At 58.3% G+C, this 23,767-nt stretch overlaps 1 protein-coding gene across 3 annotated transcripts in view; it reads left to right on the top strand.

Annotated features, from left to right (window-relative positions):
• TTC28 (tetratricopeptide repeat domain 28) overlaps positions 1-23,767 on the top strand; it is a 661,711-nt gene that overhangs the window by 628,712 nt on the left and 9,232 nt on the right. For all 3 annotated transcript variants that reach the window (XM_060028281.1, XM_060028280.1, XM_060028282.1), the window contains 5 exons: positions 6,185-6,329; positions 16,223-16,402; positions 18,060-18,780; positions 21,093-21,217; positions 23,487-23,718. In XM_060028281.1, the coding sequence (XP_059884264.1) occupies positions 6,185-6,329; positions 16,223-16,402; positions 18,060-18,780; positions 21,093-21,217; positions 23,487-23,718 (1,403 nt within the window). The remainder of the gene's footprint in view (positions 1-6,184; positions 6,330-16,222; positions 16,403-18,059; positions 18,781-21,092; positions 21,218-23,486; positions 23,719-23,767) is intronic.

The following is a 23,767-nucleotide window of genomic DNA, read 5'->3' as shown; positions in this document are numbered from 1 at the left end:
GCCAGCCCCTGTGCCCTCAGAAGATGCAGTTCAGAGCCCCGGAGGGGATTTTGGAGCATCCAGGTCAGGGCTGGGGGTGGGGAGGAAGGAACCCAATGGTTTCACAGGCAGCAGGTGCCCATGGAACAGGAGCTCGGCTCTGTCTGCCAGGGCCGCTCCCAGCTCCTTGGCTGTGAGGCAGGAGGCCCCCCTGAGAAAGGTGGGGGGCTCTCGAGGAGTGGAGGCAGGATCCCCCCCAGGCCCGGGACCCTGCTGCTGTGAGCACAGAGAGGAAGCCTCCTGAACTGGCCACTAGAAAGTGAAAACATGTGATAAAGGCCTCAGAGAAGGTGAGGAGCCAGGTGCCTGGGCAAAGCGGCCGCACTTAGAACGAGCTCAGCGCTGTGGCGGGAGGCCTCCTCTTTCTCCTGGCCCTGCGCAGCCTGACCTGGGTGCGCCCCGCGCGCAGACGGCCTGGAGTAAAGCGCTCAGTGCAGCGTCTGCCATCTGGGTGACGGGGCACTCCAGACGAGGGTTCAGGGCCTGAGGCTGTGGCAGCACTGGGCCTTGGACTCCCCAGCCCCCTGCTGCTGACTGCATTGCCAGCAGGGCCCTGCCCATGACCTGGGTCTTAGGTGAGATGCTTAACCTAGAGTCTCTGTTTACTGAGCTGTGACAGTGGAGGTATGGGGGGTGCGGGTGAGACCTGCCTGGTGGGAGAATTCCAGTGATGGCCACGGGTCAGCCTGGCCTGGCCCACCCCAGAAGAGGCCCCCTGTCCCATGGTTCTCTCCTGTCCTCTCCCTCCAGTTGCCCTAAAGATGCCAGACGTGCCCCGGTGAGTGCTCCTGGCTCAGCTCACTCTGCAGCCCTGTCAGATGGGAAGGACCCCAGTGCCTGGCAGGGAATTGAGCACAGAGGGGAGGACACGGGAAAGGTGGGAAAGGAGAAGACCCTCCAAGGCGCAGGAGGGAAGCCTGCGAGGCAGGCATCCCCGCTTCGCAGCACCTGGAAGAGCAAAGCGGGCTCCTCGGTCAGCTCGCCTGTCATGCTTTCATGAAACGCCCCTTTCCTCTCTGCTCCCCTGTATTCTGCCTGGTCCCTGCCCCTCCTCAGACAAGGGAGGCCTGTTCCCAGTCCTGCCTCTGGGTGGAAGTGTGTGCGGAGCCCTGGGAAGTCCTTGCGAATCTCTGGGCTGCACCAAGCTTAGGTTTGGGCTCCTCCCTCTGCGCCAAGAGACAGGCGGGACGGGCGGGATCTCTGGGCCAGGCTGGCTGCCACCATCCCTGGGGTCTTCAGCCTGGGTGGGGCCCCTCCCTTAGTCTCACCTGAGGGGGGCTGAGCCCCTGCTCCCCCATGTCCGCTGCTCTCCTCGCTCTCCATCTTTGACTGTGAAAGCTGAGAAACCAGTGTGCGTGTTGGGGTGGGTCCCCCCCGATACACTGACTCTGCACGTGACCTCACTCCCCTCCTCAGCAGACAGGGCAACCAGCTTGTGCTGAGTGCGGCAGTTCGGGCTGAGACTTCCAAGCGCACATCCCCCAGGTGTCCCACGGCCTCCCCGGACGCCCGGTAGGCACACGCCTGCCCCAGACAGGGGCCTCGGCGTGGGGCGCATCAGCGTTTGAGCCTGAGCGAGTCCCAGCGCACAGGGCCTTCTGCAGGCCCAGGCAGTTATAAATCCCCCTGCCTGGGGAATAGATCTCTTCATCCCTGCAGGGAGATTCATGAGCCGAAAGTGCTACCCAGACCACCTGGCTTTTGTCATCATTCCGGAGACATAAACTACCCCGATGCCTCTGCCCTGCCCGGGAGCGCTCCACATATCACCTCGTAGCTCTGCGTCCTGCTGGTGCAGAGACCAGGCGGCTCCCCCCTTGCCTGCCTGCCTCCGGTCTCCCTGGATGCGTGCTTAGTCCCTCCGTTTCCCATTACCACACAGATGGCCGAGCCGCAGAGAAAACGAATATTTCTCCAGAAGTAGATTAATAAACATCATCTGAGGAATGAGCTGGTGAAGACCACGATGTGGTGTGAGAAAATCCTCTCTGCTGAGAGCTGGACTGTCAATTAGCCCGATGGGATCCCTGGCAATAAATGGAGGCCTCAAGGAAAGCGAGCCAGCGACTCCTGCTGGAGCCGCGTGGCGGAGCAGCTGGGAGTCCCGGGAGCCCGGCCCTCCTTCCTGCTCCCACGAAATCTGGGAGAGGCCGCCCGCTGTCAACGTCACCTTTGTGGACCCAGCAGCAGGGAGGGCAGGGATCGGAGGCAAGTGCAGGTTGCTCAGTGTGTCCTGAATGCTGGAAGGACACAATAAAACCCCTCCCTCCCCGGCAGGTGGGAGGCTTGACCCTGCCCTGGCCAGCAACCTCGTCCAGGCTCTTGGCCTCTCTGATCTGTAGAAGAGGAACCTCCCCACCTCCTAGGGTCCTGAGAGCGATATGTGGGTGTGGCAGGCTTGGCAGGAGCCTGAGTAGGGGCGCTGCCCCTCCTGCGGCTCACCCTCTTGCCACAGGGAAACGTTTCCACCCTGTCAAAGCACCATCCTCTCATCTGCGTCCAGATTGCCCAGGCAGAGAGAAGTCAGCCAGGCTGAAAGGGTCCGCAGAAGTCAGAGCAGTGCCATCGCCGAGGCCCCACCCCGTGGCCGTGCTTCTGCAGTGTGACGGATGCACTGGCCCATGGCGACAATGCCAGGAAGGAGGACAGCAGGGAGCGGACCATCCCACACATCCGCTCACACCTGTCAACCACTCGGGCCCGGGGTTCAGAGCCCAGGGGGCCGTGGCCGCTTGGCTGTGACTCTGAATCCCGACCACGGGGACGTGCATTGGCGACGCCGACTTTCCAGACAGATCGCAGCGCCGGAGGGCTGTGCTCACGCCCTGCCGCCGACACGGGCAAGCTCAGGGAGGGCTCTAGTGCTGTGGCCAGCAGAGCAGTTAAAAGAGCCATCGCAGTTTTGATGGCTTCCTAGAGTGAGTAGATTTTTAATTTTTTAGAACTAGAAGAGACCTGCAAGGCATTTAGTGTACCCCTTTCGTTTTACAAGCAAGGAAAAGTGGGGAGCACGGAAGTGACATGCCTTGGCAGAGTCAGACGGCGGCAGCTGTGTTGTCCGGGAACGTCCCCCCGGCTCAGGGAAGGAGCTTAACCGCTCGGCTCCTCTGAAGTATGGCACACCTTTGTGCAGATCTCCGGGCAGGCGCACCCCTATGAGAGCCGCTGTAGGTCACTGTGAATGTTGTAGCAAAAGCAGAAGCAACACACACAGGGAGCTTGTTGATTGCAGTCTGTCCAAGGCAGCTCTGTGGAGGTGAGGAAACCACTGCTTGCTACTGTGACCCTGGTGGGTCCTAGCCTGAGACCCAGCCCACCCCCCAGCCCCCGGAAGCGTACAGATGCCCAGAGAGAGTGTCCCTGGAAACTTCCACCAAGCAACACGTGCAGCGACCAGCCGTGTGTTTACCAGCCCTGACCAAGGACATCGACTGGCTTCCCACCTGAACTGGCCGGGGGTGAGGGCACTGAGTCCCAGCCTGGTCCCAGCCGTGGAGACCAGCAGGAGGCCTTCCTCTGATTGGCCCTGCAAGGAATCGGCCTGGGGGAGGAGCTTCCTGTTCAGGCAGGCCTGGTGCTGAAGGGGGTGGGCCAGCCGCCCTGCCGCCTCACCTCCCCAGCTCTCCAGCCCGCAGCCCCACCCTCCATACATTTGCCCCCAACACTCTGCCCCAAGCACCCCAGTGCTCCATTCCCAACACTGGTGCCTCCCTCTGCGCTGTTCCCTGGGCTTGGAACAGCCTTCCCCCTCCTTGTCCACAGGCAGTCTAACTCCAGATCGTCCCCTGTGCCCACAGCAAATGGTCCTCTCCCAGAAAGCCCTCCCTCGGCTCTGCCTGACCAGCAGCTAGTCAGGGTCTTATGCCCCGGACCTCTGCTGGCGCTCTTCCCTTCCCTACATACAGCCCAGTGCCGGGACCCATGGGTCAGCCCCTCTGTGGACCCCCGTGCGGGGTAGTGATGCGTGTGGAGTGGGTTAGCATTGTTGGGTCCCTTTAGATGCCTCTGGCACTTCGTGGGTTCAATAAAAAGGCACCCCAGCCCACTCCCACCCTCCTGCCCAGGGCTTCTCACTCATCGTCCCATCAGCTGAGACTCCCAACACCTTTCAAGTTCTGGATGCTTTGCAGCCATTCTCCCCTATCTGACACTCTCTGCAGCGTTTTCCCTTTTTGCAGATGCAAAAAGTAAGGCCCAGAGGGCGAGAGACTTGCCCCAGGCTGGGACCCGTGCCCACAGGTCTGTCCATCACACAGCTCCCCACCCCCTCCTGCCTTCCCTGTGCAGCTTGGTCATGCTGGTCTCCTTGTACTACCAGGGGAGCTCGGGATGTGGAGCTGGGTCTCTGTCTCCAGTAGGAGCTATTTCGTTTAGGGCCTTGGGGTTTGTGGAGCGCCCCATCGGTCACTGTTAGGACTTGTGGCCACACCGTTGTCTGGGAACATGGCACTCCCTGGATGTCTGTGGCCAGATTAATCAGACTCAGGTGCCTCAAGTGGGGTAACAAGCCCACAGTCCAGGAGACACATGTCTGAGGAGTGAAGTGAGGGGTGTGTGGGGCAGGGTGCTGCAGTCCTGCCATGCCCCCCCGTGCTGTTCTGGTGGCAGCCCGGGCTCCCCAGGCTGCAAGCACACACAGGCCGTGTGTAGGAGCACGCGGTGCCATGACAGACACTGCGCGTCACTCCAGCACATCTCTGGAGGGCCGTTTGGTGCTCTCTCCTTCAGGGGAGCAATGCTCTTTGCCGTGTATTCCAGGGAATTAAGTGAGCCTCTGAGTGTCACTGCAGGGTTATCTGTGCTTCACTGGCTCTGATGGCAAAGACATGCCGCAGCCCCAGTCGCTTGTAATTACATGCTTTCTGAGTGAGGGTGATGTAGGAGCGGCCATGAGCGGGCTCGCAGGCCCTCCGGGCCCCCTCCTCTTTCTTTTCTTGCAGGAGCAGGGCAGGGGCTGAGGGTGCTCACAGCCTGGCTTGGCACGACCCTAGGATTTAGAAGTGGGACATTGCTGAGAACACCGCAAAGGGCGGGGGAAGGCCAGGGACAGAAGCCATGCCTCAAAAACGCAAACGCATCTTTCAGATCATTTCTCTAGATGGTCATGGATCCTGGCCTGGCCCAGGAGGGAAAGCCGCGTTCTGCTTTTCCTTAGGTAACAGCCACAGAGCTGCCACTGCCCAGAGTACTTACTTGGCCATGTGTCTGGTGTGAGACCTGGTCTCTGCCTTAAGATCCTTGAGTGCATAGCAGAAACTCCAGAACTGTGCACAGTGTCTGGATCAAGCTTGAGAGACCACTGACTATCCGATAGTCACATGGAGACCATCACCAGAGGCTGTGCCGAGGCCACGCTAGCCACGCCGAAGGGCTGGTTCAGAAAGACTTGTGGGGGCAGCCTGGTCCTTGCAGTGGAGATGGGTTTGTTTCCCAACCTGCCATGTCTTCTGCTCACCTGTGCCGTTTGTCCTCTGTTGGTCCCCAGGGCCTGCGTCAGTGCCTGGCAGGTAGCCAGCGCTCAGGAAACATTTTCTCAATGCATCAGTGACTCAGTGGATGTTGTTGGCCTGTGTTGGGAGTGTGAAACTTGGGGTCCTTGGGGTTGAAAATACCACCTGTACTAATAAAATTTTGCTTGGAAACTTTGGAACATAAATTAAAAAGGAAAACAAAACCCTGCAGCTGCTCCTGAGCTGACCACCCCCCCATGCGGGGCCTCGGGCTGCGCTGGGGCTCCGGTGGGGGCCGGAGGCTGACCTGAGCCCAGGTTGGGGCCAACGCCCTGGACGTTAGGTGGTCTTGGGGCACCGTCTTCCGAGCAGTTTGGTGGCTGCCCCGATTCTCATGGTCCTCATGTCTGCCTGCCCAGTCGCTCCATGCAAGGATGTAATTAAATCCTTCGAAGAGCACTTCAGGACATTTGATTATGCAGAAAAACTCCACAGCCATGTAAGCTGCTGTGTGAAGCTGGTCCGCCCTGTGGTGTCTGTCAGTGCTCACTGTGCTGTGAACAGTACCTGAGGGGGAGGGTGCGAGGCCAGAGGGAGGGAGGCCCGCGCATCCTGCTGGGTGGCCTTCCAGCTCCCTTCTCCAGGAACAGGAACGGAGCCTGTGCCCGACGTCACCCCTGTCCTTCTCTCCCCAGGAGCTGCCAGAGCATGACCAGCCTGGTCGGCAACGCCACGTCGCCCGTCAAGGACGGGACCTCCTCTCTTCCCAGGAGGCAGAGCTCGTTCGCCAGGCCGCCGCTCCGCGCTCTGTACGACCTGCTCGTGGCACCCATGGAAGGGGTAAGTGCCCGGCCCAGGGCTCCTTGGCGTCAGGACACATCACTTCCCGCTCAGCACCCCCACACCCCCCAGACGAAAAACAGGCTCCTGAGACAGAAGAGGTTTTCCAGACCTGGGGCTTCTCTGTCCAACTTCTCGGTCAGCGTCCAGAAGCCCAAGTGGACGTGTGTTCTGGGTTGGCTGCTGGTTAGTGGATGGGCCCTGAGCTCCAAGTGGGCAGGCAGATCCAGGTTCAGGTCCCAGCCCGGCTCCTTACTGGCCGGCCGGTCAGTTTGGCCTCTGTGACCTCAGGTGCAAATGAGATGCTGCTTCTTCCCACCTTGCTCGTCAGACTTGGGGAGGCCTGGTGGCGCAGGGCTGCCCGCATCTCCCCCATCTCCTCAGCAGTCAGCGCTCCCCCACCCACTGCTTATCTGAGGGTCTCGCCTGAGCAGCTTCAAGCCCAGGGCCGCTTCCTGTTGAGAACAGACCCTTGGCCTCTGCCCTTGTCAGGACTCACTCCACCACAGGTTCCAGTGGCAGAGACACCCTTGCACTTGTGATTTCTCGAGAAGGTTGAGCGCGGCTACTGACAGGTTTCTGTGGCCCTAGTCTTTGCACATCACTTTTCAATCCAGACGTGACTCTGTAACTGGCGGGAGGGTGTTGGGGGAGGGCTGCCAAAGGGCTCAGGGATCTTGTGAATCTGAATGGTGAGCCCATCAGATGCTTTTGTATGCGACTGGGTATTAGTCAGCTCTGGCTGCTGTAACAAAATGCTGCCGACTGGGGCTTAAACAACCGACATTTATTTCTCACAGTTCTGGAGGCTGGAAATCCCAGATTCTTGGTGGGAGACCTCTTCCTGGCTTGAAAACAGCTACTTTTGCACGTGTCCTCACGTGATGGAGAGAAAGACAGAGACAGAGAGACAGGGAGAGTGAGCACACTCAGGTCTCTTCCTCTTCTTCTAAGGACACTAATCCCATCATGGAGGTCGTGCCCTCATGACCTCATCTAAACTGAATTATCTCCCCAAGGTCCTACCTCCAAATACCATCACACTGGGGGCCTAGGGCATGAACATGTAAATTTGGGGGGGACACAAGCATCCAGTTCATAACAGGCCCCTGCAGCAAGTGGAGGCTGTGCTCCTGGGGGGCCCAGCTCTCAGCTGGGAAGGGTGGGGATTGATGGGCCCTCAGGGAGCCAGCCTGTGTGTCCCTCCTAGCAGCTCCCCACAGCCAGGTGGAAGATTCGTCTCACAGGTGTTGGAGTGGCCCATCAGCAGCTCTCTTGCGCTTTAGCCGACTGACAGGGGTGAGGTGCATCCTCAAGGTGTCCTCACCTTGACAGTGATCCCTTCACCCTCAGGAAACGCCAGTGCATCTCCTGGCCTGGCCTTCCCAGGATGTGTGTCAACTTGCCTAATATTTTTCAGGAGTCTGCACTGCCTGGTGGTGCCCTCTGGACTTCCCTCGCTCAGGGACACGGGGGTGGAGGAGAGCATAGAGCCTCTAGGAGCTGGAAGCCTGGACTCATGTCTAGCACTGCCTTTTCCTGGCTAGGTGACCTTGGCCAAGCTGGTACCCCTCCTTGAGTACCTGTGTCCTCATTAGAAATTGAGGACGATGCCACCGAGCAGAGCCATCTCTGTGTCCTTAGCAGCTGTTACGGGGCCTGGTGCATGTTGGCACTCAGGAAAATTTACAGATGGTACGTGGTCCAAAGCTGCATTTGTTTTTTGGGTCTAGTCTGGATACAAAACAGAAGACCCAAGGCAGAAGTCAGCTAATGGGTTTTCTGTGGCCGCTCTTTTGTGGCAGCTGGGAGCTTTCCAAGAGGTTATCAAGCAGAAGGAAGGGGCTGGGCCTGCCCTGGAGGCGCTTTGAGTCTGTGAGCCCCCGACCCGTCAACCAGCCCGGTGCTGGTTCCGGCTTACTTCTGGGTAGATTCCAAGTCCAGCGAAGTGCCCGAAGGGGACCCACGCCTGAGCGTTGTTTGTTTCGCTGGTTGACACCCGCCCCTTTTGGCCAGGGAAGGGGCTCTTCCCTTGTATCAAAGACAGAAATCCTCAGGGTGGAGAGCAGCTGGAAGAGGCTGGGGGCGGAGAGAGGCAACCCCTCCCTCCCTCCATTGCAGCGTTTCCACCCAGGAGAGAGGCTGCTACAGCCACGAGTCATCCTTGAAGGGGTCCCATGAGTTCATAAACTCTGCCCTGTGTTTCTTAGACAGTCTTTCTCTCTGAGGACTTTCCCCTATGACTTAAAGAACATAAACATGCCAGTGGGATTAGTGATTGCTTGTGTCTGGACATCTGTGCTCCTCCAGGGGTGCCGGGAGGGGGAAGATTTATGGACTTCAGCCCCAAACGAGTTAGAACTGTGATCGAAGTCATGTCTTTATACAGTTGACTAAGGAAGGAAACCCCGGCCCCCCCGACGTGCGTGCTGGTGTCCTGAGGCTGCGGCGGCCCCTCTGTGCTTGGGAACTGCATGTGTGAACGGGTGTGACCCTCAGGGGTGCGTCTCGTCTTGAAGTGAGGCATTTAGTTTGAAAGCATTTAGTTCCTGATATTTAGTCCTTTTGTGACTGAGGAGTTTGAACACAGTGAAGGAGTTAGGCTGCCTCACGAGAGATGTGGAGTAAAACCTTTCAGAGGTCGTTAAAGTAAATGATCAGGGCAAGAGCTTCCCCTTGGCTGACTAATGGGACTCACTGTGGTTCAGTAAAACCACTTCACCGAAGAGCTGGGATCTAATCAGGAGTTCCTTCCCCATTCACGTGTTTATTGACACGTGCCAGGCACAGCCGGGTGCGCACCGGGCACAGAGGAGACTGGGGGCGGGGGCGGTTTGCCGGGTATGATGCTCATGGACTGTGCTCCCGCTCAGCGCACTGCCTGGCGGAGGACTACCACTGCTGCTTCCCGCCCTGCTCCGGAGGCCACTAGAGGGCGACACGGCACCGTCCGCCACTCCCGCCGCTGTCAGCTGCCAGACAGAGCCAGGCCTTCTTCACATTTTCAGTGAAAATACAAATCAAAACCAAAGGTCCAAGATTATGAATTAATGACACTTCAAGACTAAAACGATTAGCCTCTTCACATGGGACGTATAATTATTTGAACAACTGCCTTTGTTTAGCCTCAGTCCTGTTGCTAAGGGACTAGGTCAGACGGTATGAAAAGTGGAACAGAATAATATTTTACCGCAGGCTTGCACCAGGACTTGATTTAATTTAGCTGAAGGGAAACACTGCCTTGGCTCTTTCCTTGAAGCACGCTGTCCTTTGCTGTCAGGACGGGTGAGCATGTCCAGTTATCATTGAGGAGGCCCCGTTCCATCTGCCATGAGCCATCATCAAACATTAAGTCAAATCCTGTCTCAGACCCAAAGGAGAAAATGTCACCAAAGTGGCACGTGCTAGTGTGAGAGGGACCGGGACCCGGTTTGTGTCCGTGGCATTCGTTCTTCGTCACCATGGAGTGAAGGGTAGTAACTCGTGCCCAAGCCTGGACTTGCCACAGGGACACGCAGAACCACGCGCCCCCAGGGCTGCTCCACGTGAAGCGCAGGCCCCAAATTACCCCTCAGTGTGCAGACGGGGCTTCATCCAAAGCCAGAAGCTGCTAGCATTAAGGACCCAGGTGTAGAGTCTAAGATTCCCTAGGATTTGGTCAAATCACTCTTTAAATGTGAATTAACAAGTCCCTGGGCTTGTTCTAGTTATAGTCTCTGTCATCCTTATAATTGTTTCCATTTATTTAAATTCCCTGTTTGCTAAGTTTACAGTCGTCAAAGCCAAGATGATAGGACAGGTAGGAGGAGTGAACGACTCTGGTCAGAAGGAACAGTCCCCCTCGTCCACCTCTGCTCTTGACTAAAGAAGCCTCCAGGCTAAGCGGAGTTATTTGGTTCAGGACCCCAGAAACTGACTTAAAACTTGCCGTTCACATCGGTTAGGTTGGTAAACTGCCTTCCTAGACACCAGATCTCCAGGATGGCCCAGGACCTCTCCTTTGAAAACTCGAGGTAGGGGTCTGGCTCTTCCAGGGGCTTGACCAGGAGGAGAGCTTGGCTTTGGCAGGGTTGTGACTGTGATGTCTGCTCTGGGGGAAAGGGACTCTTGTAAAGCGGTGTGATAACCTAGCTTATCCTTACCCGGTAGATGAGACCGACTGGTCAGGTGCCTGGTTTGTAAGTAGACTGGAGGCTTTGGAGGTCATCTTCGAAGGCTCGTCACACAACAGTCCGACCTTGGCTCCAGAGTGTGGAGGGGGGACAAGGCCCGCGAGATGGGCACCTCCAGGCTGTCTGATTTCTGTTTGGGACTTTGTGGTAACATTCACATGGATAGGACAGACGTCACCCAAGGACCACAAGTGTCACCACAGCTGATTAGGAGAAGGAAAAACGGAGGCAACGACTCACAAGCTGTCTGGACTGCTGAAGCAGTGGTGAGGGCGCCAGACCAATCAGCGAGCTCCTGCCAGGCAAGCGGTGTTCTCACCTGGGTCAGGGCCCCTTGGGTCGATTCGAGCTGATGTTCAGCTGCCCCCGTCTCAGCCTGACCCCAGTAGGTTCTGGGGGAGCCAAGGCACGCCTTCCACTGAGGGCGTGTGGGCTCGTTTTCACCATTTCGGCTACAGAGAGGCCTCTTTGAGACTGGACGCTGGGTGGCCGGCAGGCCCCTCTGGCTCTGGTTGGCCACTGGTCATGCATCTCCCGTAGCCAGATTCCTCTGGTTTGCCCCTTCTCAGAATCTCCAGGCAAACCAGTGGTTTGTTTTTTGTTGTTCAGAGAGGACAGTTGAGTGGGTCGAATTTGGACTCTGCGTTTCTGGTTGGAATACAGTGTCTACAATCCTGGTAGCTTTTAGTCATGGTTTCAGGGTTTTTTTCTGAACAGCTTTGATATTTACTGAGACTGATACAACCATCCATGACACCAATATTTCTCAGAAGCGTCACATAAAAGGTTTCTCTACCTTAAAAAGTTCTGTTTGATCAATTCACTCAATCAAAAATATAAGTCAGGAAAAAAATCCTAAGCCCTGTACAGGGTTCTGGGGTATCCAGATTCCCAGCAGTCAGCTCTTTGCTTCTGGAATCCTTGTTGTACATAGTGAAGTCCATCTCATCCCAGATCTAAACTGCTGGAAAGTTCATGGACCCAGGAGTTTTCTTGCCGTCCCCCGTGGTGACCAGGGGTGTTCATTCTCTGGCCTGTGATGCTGCAAGGCTCTGAGAGGCCTCCTGTCCTTCCGTGAAAACGGAACTCCCCGCATATGGGGGCTGCAGGCTGCTCCTCTGGACCCTGGTGCTGTGCACAGAGCACGTAGTGCTTAAGCCAAAGTTGGGACACATGCAACATCATGTTTGATAATGGTGCTTTCCAAACGGTTCAGCACCCCCCAGGTCACCATGAGTGTATACTGGAGATCCCATTGACCAAAATGGTGATTGAATCAGAGTTCACCACCCAGCAAACACTTGGGACCCGTGGGGGTTGCCTGGGGGAACTGCCGACTCGGAAATTGGACGTCAGGGTAACTGCTCGGCGGTGGGTTTCACAGGTGTCAGGTGTGGTGGATACTCAGTGAAGAGCTGTGGATGATGGTGGTGGAGACGTGCAGGTGAGGAGGACCGTGGTGATGGCGGTATCCCTGAGTCCCTGGGTTCCATGTGGAGCTGGATGCTCCAAAGAGGCCATTTACGTGTTTTGGCCATGTTTACAAACACAGGAGGGAAAGGGAATGAGTTGTACTAGAAAAATGATCGAGACCCAGCAGGAAAGAATAGTATGAATAATAGGACCTGTGTTCCTCTTACTTAAAGCGCCTGGAGGCAGTTGAGAATTCACGTTTGACGAGTATGTGCTGAGGGCCCGCCTAGAGCCCCACACGCTGCCTGTGAGGTCGCGGTGTCAGTGCTGTCCCGTGGGTTCGGGAACTGAGGGGCAGGGAGGTGAGAGTCTTGTCGATGTTCTCAGAACCCCCCCCCCACCTCTCCCCTAACCACACACCCCATCATCTAGCAGTTCCGGGTCCCCCAGAGCTCCCGACCCAGCACACGGGCCCAGACCCCGTGGCGAAGGCCTCTCCCGGAATGTGCCTTCCCTTCCTGGTCACTGGGCAAGGCTTTCCAACCTTCCAAACCCCGCTCAACAGAGGGCCTGGGTCTGGTCCGGAGCTAGAAAGCACAGGTAGGTTAACTAGGGGAGATCAGTATCAAGACTGTTCCCTGTGGTGAAGGGGTAACTGTGAGATACGGGAGACTGTGTGGTTCTCCTGGGCTGAGGGAGCGAAACCCAGGAAGGACGGACACTGATGAGGTGTGGTTCCCCCTCCACCCACTCCCCGGGAGCGGGCTGTTCCCTGGTCAGCCGGGCCACCCCCGAGTGCGGCTGGGAGGAGGCCAGGAGCCACAGATGGCAGGGCCACGGCGGGGCTGCGGTTTAGTACGCGTGCGCACGCAGGCGTGCGCGCGCACGCACGCACGCCTCAGGGCAGCACGTGTCGCTCGCTCGGGAGAACCGGCTGCAGGAAGCAGCGTGTGAAGAGCAGGTGAGGACAGGGCGTTGGGAGCTGAGGTGGGAGCTGATAACAGCCGCCTGGAGGCCCCTGTGGAGAGGAGCCCTCTCTCCTCTGCAAAGCCTGGGCTTCGCCCGTTTTCGTCCTCTCGCTGCCCGCCTCCCCTCCAGCCCGGCCGGCCTGGCGCCGCGAGCGCTCCAGCCGTGTTTGCTGCGAGAGGCAGAGTCACGCTTCCTGGGGGAATAAACAGATTTTAGGGCACTTGGCCCGGTGTTTTCTATTTCAGAAGACACCTTTCTGGAAACTGTAGGGGTCAGAGAGTCGGGGTCCTTGCTGGCATTTGTTGGACTGTACTCGTGGCGGGTGTGGGGGCGATGCGGAGCCCTTTTGTCCTTCAAACCCAGGGCTTCAGAAGCCAGCGAGCCCTTCCCAGACTGGCAGACGGAGGCGCAGAATAGCGCTTCCTTGAATTCTCTCTTCTCCGTCTAACAGACGAGGTGTAGCTTGCATAGACATGACTGTGCTCTCTGTGTTTAAGTTCACGTTGGCTTATGGCTGATCCTTCCGTGCCAGGGTGACGCTCGTGTGTCCTGGAGGCAGGATGCAGAGGACAGCTTTCAGGGCCCCTGTTCCAACACGTTCGGTCAGTGTTCCCACTGCCTTTAACCAGAGATGCCCGTCTGCCATGCAGCCTGTCTGCCACCACCCACCTCCTTCCCCTCTGCTGGATAAGGGTCCCGTTTGGAGCCCTCACCCAGGGCTGTGCGTGCCAGGCCAGAACCTGCGGCGAGGTGCTGTCCCGGGAGGATCTGGACCTATGAATTCGGGTACACGGTTCAGAGACAGGCTCGCAAGCTCCCAGGCTAGAGTTTCAGAGGCGTTTCCCTCTCCTCGCTGCTAAGGCTACTCTTCACCAAGTCCTGGCAAGTCCTGTCCCCTTTTCTCCGCTGCGTTTCCTCGCCTGAATTACCGCGAGCAGCCCGTCTCATTGGTGCAGGCTGCCTTTCAAGGCTTCATCAGAGGTTCCGCAGCAGAGGATGCAGGTCCCCACAGCCTGCGAGAGCCACACTCCTGCTCAGCCTCAGGCCTCCACCATCTGGCTCCCGAGTCCCTCTCCAGCCTTGCCCTCCGTGTGCCCCATGGGCCTCGTCTGCCCAGGTGGGGCCTCCCCACCCTCACGTGCAGAGCAGCAGCTGGGGCGGGGGGGGCGGGCCCAGCATCGTGTCCCACCCTCTGGGGCTGGCGTTTTACACTTCCGTGGTCTCACTCAGTAGTGGTTTCTTGTGCACGTTTTATTTTCTGAGACATTGCATCATCGTGAGCTCTCGAGCAGGGACTGAGTCCTGAACTGACGTGGCTCCCCATCGCCCAGTCCCCCACCTTAGACACTAGTGGCTGATGGAGAGATCAGAAATCAGTCGTCGCAGAAGACACCTGAGCTCTTCCCAGGACGTGACATCACCCTCTTAAGGCTTGTGCCTCAGACAAGACAGTCTTGTGGGCGGAGTTAGCAGAGTCCCTTCAAAGGCACGCTGCCTGTGGACCTTTTCTCTAAGCGGCGTCCAGCCTCTTACCTGGCCCAGCACTCCTCAACTACCTTCACTTCATGTGACAGGTGCTGTCGTGACTGGGGACTTGTCTGAGAGTGCTGTGTCCCCGTGAAGCCCGTGACCTCTGGAATGACACCTGACAGAGACTTATCAGGGTTGGCGCCCTGGCAGGTGGAGTCCAGGGAAGGTCTGCAGGGGTAGGGCTGCCACCCCGTCCAGTGATGCCTGGTGACCCCGGATCAGGCGAGGATGGGTCTGGTTCTGCCCATGGCAGGTGGCCTGAGCCCCCCCATTGCCCACGTGCCGAGCAGCAGTGCTCTGGCTGGGCAGCGAGCAGTTGTCACTGTCACAGCTGCTGACCCATCCCTGAGGTCAGGGTACCATCAGCCCAGCTGCTCCGGCCCGGCCCCCAGGGCCTCTAGGTGCACTGCAGCAGCCAGCAGTCTGCCCTCCAGAGGGCCTTCCAGAGCCTCCTCCCTGTGCCAGGCCAGGCAGGGGCCTCGGTGTGGCCCACGGTGGGGACACGGAGCCCAGGAGTTGACCCCTGGAGTGGTCACTGTGCACACCCTACTTCTTCCTTCCTGGGTTGTACAGCGATACTTTTACCTTTTCTTGGAAAGTAGCTCTTAAAGAAAAAAAGAAACAGTTGGCCCAGTAATTTTTACTTCTGCTTTCTTTAGATGCATCTAGAATTTTAAAAAAAGAAAGAAAGCCACAGGGGGTTTGTACAGACAGAATGTCCCACCAGGCGCGTGTCCCTTTGGGTTAGCTGAATGCCCTCTGCACCCTCAGCCCAGTGCCCACAGCAGCGCGGCCGTGGACACTCGCTCCTCCAGAGCGCAGTGGCTTGGGCAACAGAGGGATGTTGGGGGGGGACCCGGCTGTGACCCTCCCCCGAGCCAGCACCCCAGGGCTCAGGGCTGCCCAGCACCTGGCACCTGGTGCCCGCGGTCTGTGGGCCCTGCACATTCTCCCCGCAGGCTCCTGTGGCCGCTTCATCTCTTTATTCACACTTAGCCTATGTCTAGTCTGGTTTTCACAGTCATTGCCACTTGCGTTATCCGGATTCATCCGGCCTTAGTCTCCATGAGCAATTCTGTTGGAGCGTGAGGGCTGTCTGTCTGCTCTGGGTCCGCATGCACTCACCCTTCCCTCAGGTCCCCGCCTGGGCCTTTCAGGAGTGATGGGGGTCCCATCAGTGTCAGATTCCCTGTCAGCACCGGGGGAGCGAGTGGGGACAGCCCCTGCAGAGCCTGGGGCCATGGGGCCATCCTGTCCTCGGGGGAGGGACACAGAGGCCTGAGGTGACTTGAGGTCCTGGAATCCGGAACCCTTCTCCTCCAGGGATGTCATCCTGGTTCCCAAAGCTTCTGTCTGCACACCAGTTCTCTCGCCTCCTGTCCACTGAAATGGACAGCACGTCCCACTTTGGTTGAGACCTCACTGCCTGTGTGACAGGGTCATTCCTACACTGCCCGTAGGGTCCCTGTGCCAATGCAGCATCTCCTGCCCTGGTCCATCGGGTGCACCATGACTCAGTGCTTTCTGGGACAGCTGCCCTTTGCATGAATCCCCTGCCATCTGTAGAAACATCTGGGTGACCCGGGCTGATCCTTGTCTTTGTGGGACACCCTTCGTGACGGGTGACAGCAGTCTCCCTCCTGGCCCTGCTCCTCTACCCTCCTCCTCGGGTGGCGCCTGTGAGGCAGGTGGGAGGGAGCCCCGCCCATCGCCCCCACTCCCTGAGCGGCCCCCCTGGGGGCGGGGGTGCCTGGTCCTCCCCAGGCGTCCCCCCCGCTGGGTGTGTCAGCCGCTCCACTCACCCCGCAGGGCCTGATGCACTCCAGCGGCCCTGTGGGCCGGCACCGGCAACTGGTCCTCGTTCTTGAGGGGGAGCTCTACCTCATCCCGTTCGCCCTCCTGAAGGGAAGCTCCTCCAATGAGTACCTGTACGAGCGCTTCGCCCTCATCGCCGTCCCTTCCATCCGCTCCCTCGGTCCTCAGGCCAAGGTAAGTCAGGCCCGCCTGGGTGTTTGGGGCGCCGTCCCTCTGGCTGGGCTGGCATCCGCAGGAGGAGGTGTGGACTCCCTAGTTTGCGGCTGGTGGAGTGACTTTGGAGCAGATCCGTCCGAAGGCAGGGGGACAGCCTCCCGAACCCTTTGCCACCCCAGGAGGCCACCATGTGTGTCATTTCTCTCTGCGTTGCTTTGCTGTGACACCAGGGTTGGGAGCGACTCCCAGCACTGAGTCAGGCTGGAGGCCATGCCGCCTGTCTGAGGAAGCGGGTCACGCCCTGGGGGCCGCGCTCACCCGCCAAGCTGACCACTGAGTGGGCGCCGAGTGTGCCCAGCAGAGGGGCCGCAGGCACGGAGGGCAGACAGATGGGATTAGCATCAAGTGGGCAGGGGCCCCACAGGCCGACAAAGAACCGAAAACAAATGGGTGGCTTTCAGGACTTGGGTCTCATTCAGCAAAAATCAGTGTGGGATGAACTCTGTGGACTCAAGGGGGTGACAGTGGCCCGCCGCAGGTCAGGGCTTAGCCCACAGCCACCCCTGGCGCTGCCCACCTACCTAGAGGGCCTTCAGAGCCAGCCCTGAGCCCTCCCTTCTCTAAACTCGCCCAGATACCCTGAGACCCGGGCTCCCTCCTGCCCCGACACTCCTGCCCCAGACCTGGGCGTGGGCGGCCCCCACAGGACCTGCCTTGGCCTCCGTTGACCTTGGTCATTGGCATGGTTCCAGCCAGGTCAGTTTCTGCCTCACGGGTTTTGGAGATCTTAGTTATGACTGTTTTTGTTGCTGAATTGTACTTCTCATGGGACAGAATCAGTTCAAGGTGAAAGAAATGATTTTCTCCAAGTTTTCCTCATGTCCATGGTTGACTGTGAATCCCATCCATGAGCCCGCTGTGTGCCGTCCGGCACGGAGGGTCGACTCACCTCTCCTGCTGCCAGGGCACCCTGGGAGGCACAGATGAACCAGAGAGTGGAAGAGTCCCGCCTCCCGACAGGCACCCGAGAGGCATTTCTCTTTCCCAGTTTAAGGCATCACCAGGTGGAAACACCAAAAAATTATTTTGAAATAATTTGATACGTGATGTTTTCCCCAAAAAACATCAGAAGGCATCGTAGGGGAAAATCAGAACTTTGTTGGGCTTCTTTATGCTGATGTTATAATTCAGTGATGTTATTCATCTTTCCAGTTGTAGTGCCTCTAAAGGACTTAATTTGGCCCTGTCTCCCCTGCGACTTGCTTTTTGCAAGTTTAAACAAAATCACCCCTCAGAGCCCCTGTTGCATCAGGAGTGGGTTCCCCCTGATTGAGGGGCTCACAGGGGAGCCTGTGGGAGGGAGATGTAGGGCAGGTGATCCTGCCCTGCACACCCTCACCTCCTACATGCCCTGTCCCACCCCCCTCCAGCTTGACAAACGTCAAGGGGTCTTCCTGCCATCTATCTGGTCTCATTGTTTTCAAGAGCTTGTCACCAGCAGGTGTGATTCTCAGTCGGACATGCACCTGTGTCAGAAAGGTCTTGAAAAGTAGAGTGAACAGAGTTATCAGGAGATCGGGTGGAGCCACGCTAGGTGCAGCCCTGCTGGAGAGCTGGCGTCTGCCTGCCCCAGAGAAGCCCTAATGGGTGGCCCGCTGTCTTCCCTCCCCTCCAGTCTCACCTGCGGAAGAACCCTCCCGCCTACTCCAGCTCCACGTCCATGGCGGCTGTAGTCGGCAACCCCAAGCTCCCATCGGCGGTGATGGACAGGTGGCTGTGGGGCCCGATGCCGTCAGCCGAGGAGGAGGCCTACATGGTGTCCGAGCTGCTGGGCTGCCAGCCGCTGGTGGGCAGCGTGGCCACCAAAGAGCGGGTCATGAGCGCCCTGACCCAGGCCGAGTGTGTCCACTTTGCCACCCACATCTCTTGGAAACTGTCGGCCTTGGTCCTCACGCCCAGTGTGGAAGGCACCCCCGCTGGCAGCAAGAGCTCCTTCGGCCACCCCTACACCATCCCTGAGTCCCTGCGGGTGCAGGATGACACCAGCGATGGCGAGAGCATCTCGGACTGCCCGCCGCTGCAGGAGCTGCTGCTCACAGCCGCCGACGTCCTGGACCTGCGGCTGCCTGTGAAGCTAGTGGTTCTTGGCTCCTCCCAGGAGTCCAACAGCAAGGTCACAGCCGACGGGGTCATCGCGCTGACGCGGGCCTTCCTGGCGGCCGGCGCACAGTGTGTCCTCGTGTCTCTGTGGCCTGTGCCCGTGGCTGCTTCCAAGATGTTCCTGCACGCCTTGTACTCGTCCCTGCTGAATGGCCTGAAGGCCAGCGCGGCCCTGGGTGAGGCCATGAAGGTGGTGCAGAGCAGCAAGGCCTTCTCACACCCCTCCAACTGGGCAGGTAGGGGCTCGGGCACCTGTCAGAGGGCCTGGGGGCGCAGTCAGGGGCGGTGGGGTGTGAGGACGGGGGTGGGGGGAGGTGCTGGGGAAAGACAGTGCGGAGAGGCTCAGGGAAGGGGCCTCGCTGGCGGAGCCAAGTCAGCCTCTCCTCACTATGGCATTAAAGTGGCCTTGGGAGCAGGAGCATCAGAAGAGTTTGCCATCAGAGCACATGTCAGGCCCCTCCTGATGTCGTGTATACTGGGTGACCCATTTTACGGCCCTCATATGAAATCCCAGACTGTAGGAAAGAGCAGTCAGTGTGTTCAGAAAGACCTGAGATTTGGTCATTGGAGGACTTGGGTTTGGTCCAGCTCCACATCAGGCTGTGTGGCCTGAGACAGGTTCCTTACCCTCCCTGAAGCTCAGTGTCCTCAGTGGTACCAAGGGGATGACGGTGGTGGTGCCACATTTGAGACAGTCTGAGGAGTGGGTTGAACGTCTTGTGATGCATGAGGGGCCGGCGGCGTGTGTGCCCGGTGGTCCCACCGCAGGGCCCTGTGAGGGGCATGAGGGCCTGGGGGTGGAGGGAGCATGTTCCCTGTGACACCTGGTCTGCCGCTCAGCTCTGTGCGATGACCTGCGACCCGCTGTGGACCCTCCCATGTGGGAGACCCTCCCCGACAGGCTGAGACCCAGGCCTCTCCTGCGGCAGGGCCGCTTTGCTGACACACTTCATGATCCTTCAGTTTGTGGTGGTCTCTCTGAATTGGCCCCTACACCTCCCCAGGACCTCCAGAGCAGAAGACAATCCCACCAATGCCACAATAAGTGTCTTAAACCTTGAGAAGCAGAGGAACACCAAAAATACTATTTTCAAACATTTACATTTTATTGTTTTAATGGCAAAAAAATATACCATTCATTTATATGTTTAAAAGTTGGGAACAAACTGACTTTCACTTTACTCTTCCCCTCAAAGTAAATCCAGTTGACGTGAGCTGAGGTTGCTGGTGTCGTTCCCCAAAGACGGGTGAACCCTGAAGCGGGGCCGTGGCATCCCGGGCCCAGTGGCCAGCAAACAGGAGCCCTCAGGGGCCACCCTGGGCGTGGCGCTGAAGTTGCCCACGGCCAAGGGCTGGTGCCGGGTGGGTGAGCCATGTTGTTGAGGAGTGGAACGTGTTTACTTCACAAACACCTCATAGCTGTGGTCTTGTTCAAAAAGGTATTCAAAATTCAAAGCAGAATCTATGCTGTTTCCTCACGTGGCTGAAGAGAAACATTCAGTTGGTCCAGCAGGCCTCCTCTCTGGCAGCCCTCAGCTCAGAACTGGGCCCTCCATCTGCGAGGCACGGGGCAGGCAGGCCCTGCGGGTTTGGGCCTGGCCATGTTGCCAGACTTCTGCCAGGAGATGTGGAAATCAGAGGCGATCACGCCCGTGGCTTCCATGATTGTTCTCAGCACATGGTGTCTGTTTATATCTGTTCTCAGCAGTCAGAAGGGGCTCTGAGCACCATGTGGTCCCGCAGAATGTGCTGCAGGGTTTGTGGGGACCCAGCCCCTGTGCTTGGCCATTTATTCTTGACAGGGCCTCCCAACCCCACCCCGCATCTTCCCATCTTACGGACGTGGTATTTTTGTCATTGTTTAGTTTCAGTGACAGACAATAGAAAAGTCAACTCTGTTCTGTGGGAAATGGTGTTTAATGATGCTGCCCTGTTACCCTTAAAAACAGGCTTGGCACATTCATTCTCAGAAAACCCTTCCCCTCCATTACTTGGGGAAGGTTGGCCCTAAAGTTGCTGGGGGAGGCTGCTCCGCTGTGTACCTCCCCCAGGCCCTGCTTATGGAAGTAGGTGCTGGGGAAGAGGAAGGGGGACAGGATCCAGGCAGACGTGTGGCTCCTTCCTCCCCAGCCTAGGCTCCGTTTGCTCGTCTTACAACTGGGAAATACCTCCTCCTGTCCCCTCGTCTGGTGGCCCCGAGGAGTCAGGCACACCCACCCCTCCATCCCCGGGCACATTCCAGACCGACACAGATTAATTTCAGGGAAAACAAGGCAGATCATTTCTCGGGATGGTGGCCAAGCCAGGGAGGCCCCTGGGGGCCACACAGCCTTCTCCTGCCTTGCTCACTGCGCAGTTACCTCAGCAGCTTTCCTGAGCAGCTCACCCAGCAAGAGTATCAAACTGCCCCAGTGAGTTAGCCGTCCCGGTCCAGCCCGTGGAGCAGCTGTCCTTGGCACGCCTCTCTCTCTCTGTGGCACAAATGAGCTGTAGAGACCAGCTGGGCTGGGTGAGGGCGACTCTGAGGTGCTTTCTGGGCTCCCCACAGGGTTCTTGCTCATCGGGAGCGATGTGAAGCTCAACAGTCCCTCCTCGCTCATCGGCCAGGCCCTCACCGAGATCCTCCAGCACCCAGAGCGGGCGCGGGATGCCCTGCGAGTGCTGCTGCACCTGGTAAGGGGCGCAGGGCCCTTGCGGGAGGCGGCCAGATATGCACAAGGAGCAGGGCAAAGCTGGAGGGATCCCACAGCACCGGGGGGTGTGAGCAGGTGGAGGGGACGTTGTCCCCAGATGTCTGTGTGGTGGGCACAGTGTGCAGTGTCACACCGATGGCTGCAGCCATCCTCGCCCAGACCCTGTGGGGGGTGGCCAAGGGGGGGCCCTGGAGCAGGGCCTGACCACGGGTGCTTCCACCCCATGGCTTTGGGCAAGTGACCTTGCTCTCCGAGCCTCAACTTCCTCGAGTAGAAGGGGGGATAAAACTTTACCTTTTCAAGGTTCTCGTGAGGGTTAGAGAAAAGGTGAGTACCTGGCACACAATAGGGTCCCAGTAACTGAGAACTGGTATTTTATAATCAAAGGACACTGGCCTTTCCTTAAATTCAGTTGCAAGAGTCCAAGCCCAGCCCTACTCTTGGTGGGGCCCTGGTGAGAACACAGAGGCCCCATGCCATTTTCTACAGAATTGAAAGGTTATAAATAAATCAGGCCAGGAAACAGTGCCATAAAACTTGTTCCACCCTTCCACCTTGATAACCTGGAAGGCAGTTTCAGATAATTTAGAATTCTTAGCTTCCTTGGAGTTCTGTGCCAGAAAGACCAGTGCAGCCCCAGCCCAGACTCCGTGAGGCAGGGGGAGATAGGGGACAGCCCACGCCACAGCCGAGCTCTTTCCAAACCCAAGGCAAACAGCCACCCCATAGCTTAGAGATGCACACACGGCTCTGCCTGTGCTCAGGAGGGAAGGGCCCAGTGAAGGCTTCTCCACAGGTCCTGGCAGTGGGCTAGGGCCGGCTTCTGGGTGGGCATGTTCCCTTGGCCAGGGGAACGCTGCGGCCCATGAGGCTGGGCATCAGCTCTGTGTGGACTCCAGTGAGGGATCAGTCACGGACATTTCTTAAGCTCAGGTCTGCCTGAAGGAGGTTTTTTCAGGCCTGACAGAAATCAGTGTGTGAACAAGAATGCTGGAGGCTGAAACCTCTGACAGCTCTTGGGCCAGACGCAAGGCACCCACGCTGCCTGCCACTGGTGGATGTGCTCTTGTGCTTTGAGAATTTTGGGGGAAGACTTTCTCAACTGATTTTAACCTGTGCCTGGAAGCTGCACGGAGGCTTTATGTTGCTCAGCACTAGGACCCTTGTCAGGGCCCTCTCTCCCTGAGAGGTGCCCTTCTTCCTTGCTGTAGCCCATTTGCTTTCTCCTCCCAGGCCAGGCCGTGGAGCAAGAGCCAGGCCTCTTCGCTCCCATTCGGCCTTGAGGCCCCTCGAGTACATCTAAGGGTTTTCTCTTTCTTCTTGCCTTCATCTTCTGGGGTGAGTGTAGGGGCCATGGGTCAAGTTCACCAGTCTTTTCCTCCTTCTAACTATCCACTGGACAGTGTCTCTAGCGCCCTTCTAGCCCAGGGGACAGCCAGCTGGCTGCCTGTCTGTCCTGCCCGGGAACGTGCGTTTCCTCCAGCCTCTGATGTCAGCCCCCAGCACCCCAGGGTTTTACTCTAAGAAAAGTCTCAAGTGACATCCTGGACAACTCTCCTTCCCCTCCAGTGACGGCACATGTGCCCCAGAGCAGGTGACATCTCAGAGGGACTGAGATTTCCCTTAGAAAAACCGCCGAGGGAAGGCCTACGGCTGTTGCAGGTGCTGTGGACGCTCCCTGGGAGAGTTAGGGTGGCAGTTACCTGGCAGCACTGATTTAGGCCCTGGAAGGTGGAAGGGGCCCGTGTGCAGGTGGACACAGGACACAGAGGTCAGCGCTACAGGATGAAGGAGGAGTCGGAGGCCTGGGGGACGAAGGCCCCACGGTGGGCACTACTTGGTGTGTGTGAGGTGCACGAGCAGTGAGGGGGTCCTGAAGGCCTGAGGGTTCATCCTAGTGATGAGGCGCAGCCATTGCAGGGTTTGGGGCAGGTCCCTGGCCGGAGACTGGTTTTCAGACAAGTCACTTCAGTGTCTGTGGAAGACAGCCTGGAGCTGGGTTAAGGAAGGGACAGGACTCTTCTGAGCCTCCAGCCCTCGGCTCTGATGGTAGCAGCCCCTCCCTTGCAAGACACTGGCTGCTGCTGCAGAGTGTGGTCCTCAGGCATGGGTGCCTGGTGGCAGCTGCCAGCCCTGCAGAGCTTCCCACACGGGCTTTGTGTTCCCCCAAAGCCACTTGGAGAGAAAAGAGGGTACCCCCCCCCGCCCACCCCGTGCAGAGTGGTACCTCACTCCCCCCTTCCCTGCAGGTGGAGAAGTCCCTGCAGCGCATTCAGAACGGGCAGCGCAACGCCATGTACACATCCCAGCAGAGCGTGGAGAACAAAGTGGGCGGCATCCCTGGCTGGCAGGCCCTCCTCACCGCTGTGGGCTTCCGGCTGGACCCCCCGGCCAGTGGCCTGCCAGCAGCCGTCTTCTTCCCAACCTCCGACCCGGGCGACCGGCTCCAGCAGTGCAGCAGCACCATCCAGTCCCTGCTGGGTGAGCCTTGGCTGACAGCTTGAGCAGGGCAGTGGGTGGCCGCGGTCCC

Source organism: Delphinus delphis, chromosome 13 (genome assembly GCF_949987515.2).
Source record: "Delphinus delphis chromosome 13, mDelDel1.2, whole genome shotgun sequence".
Taxonomy (NCBI): Eukaryota; Metazoa; Chordata; class Mammalia; order Artiodactyla; family Delphinidae; genus Delphinus; species Delphinus delphis.
The sequence above is the reverse complement of the archived record's forward strand: the minus strand, read 5'-3'. Positions and strand labels throughout refer to the sequence as shown.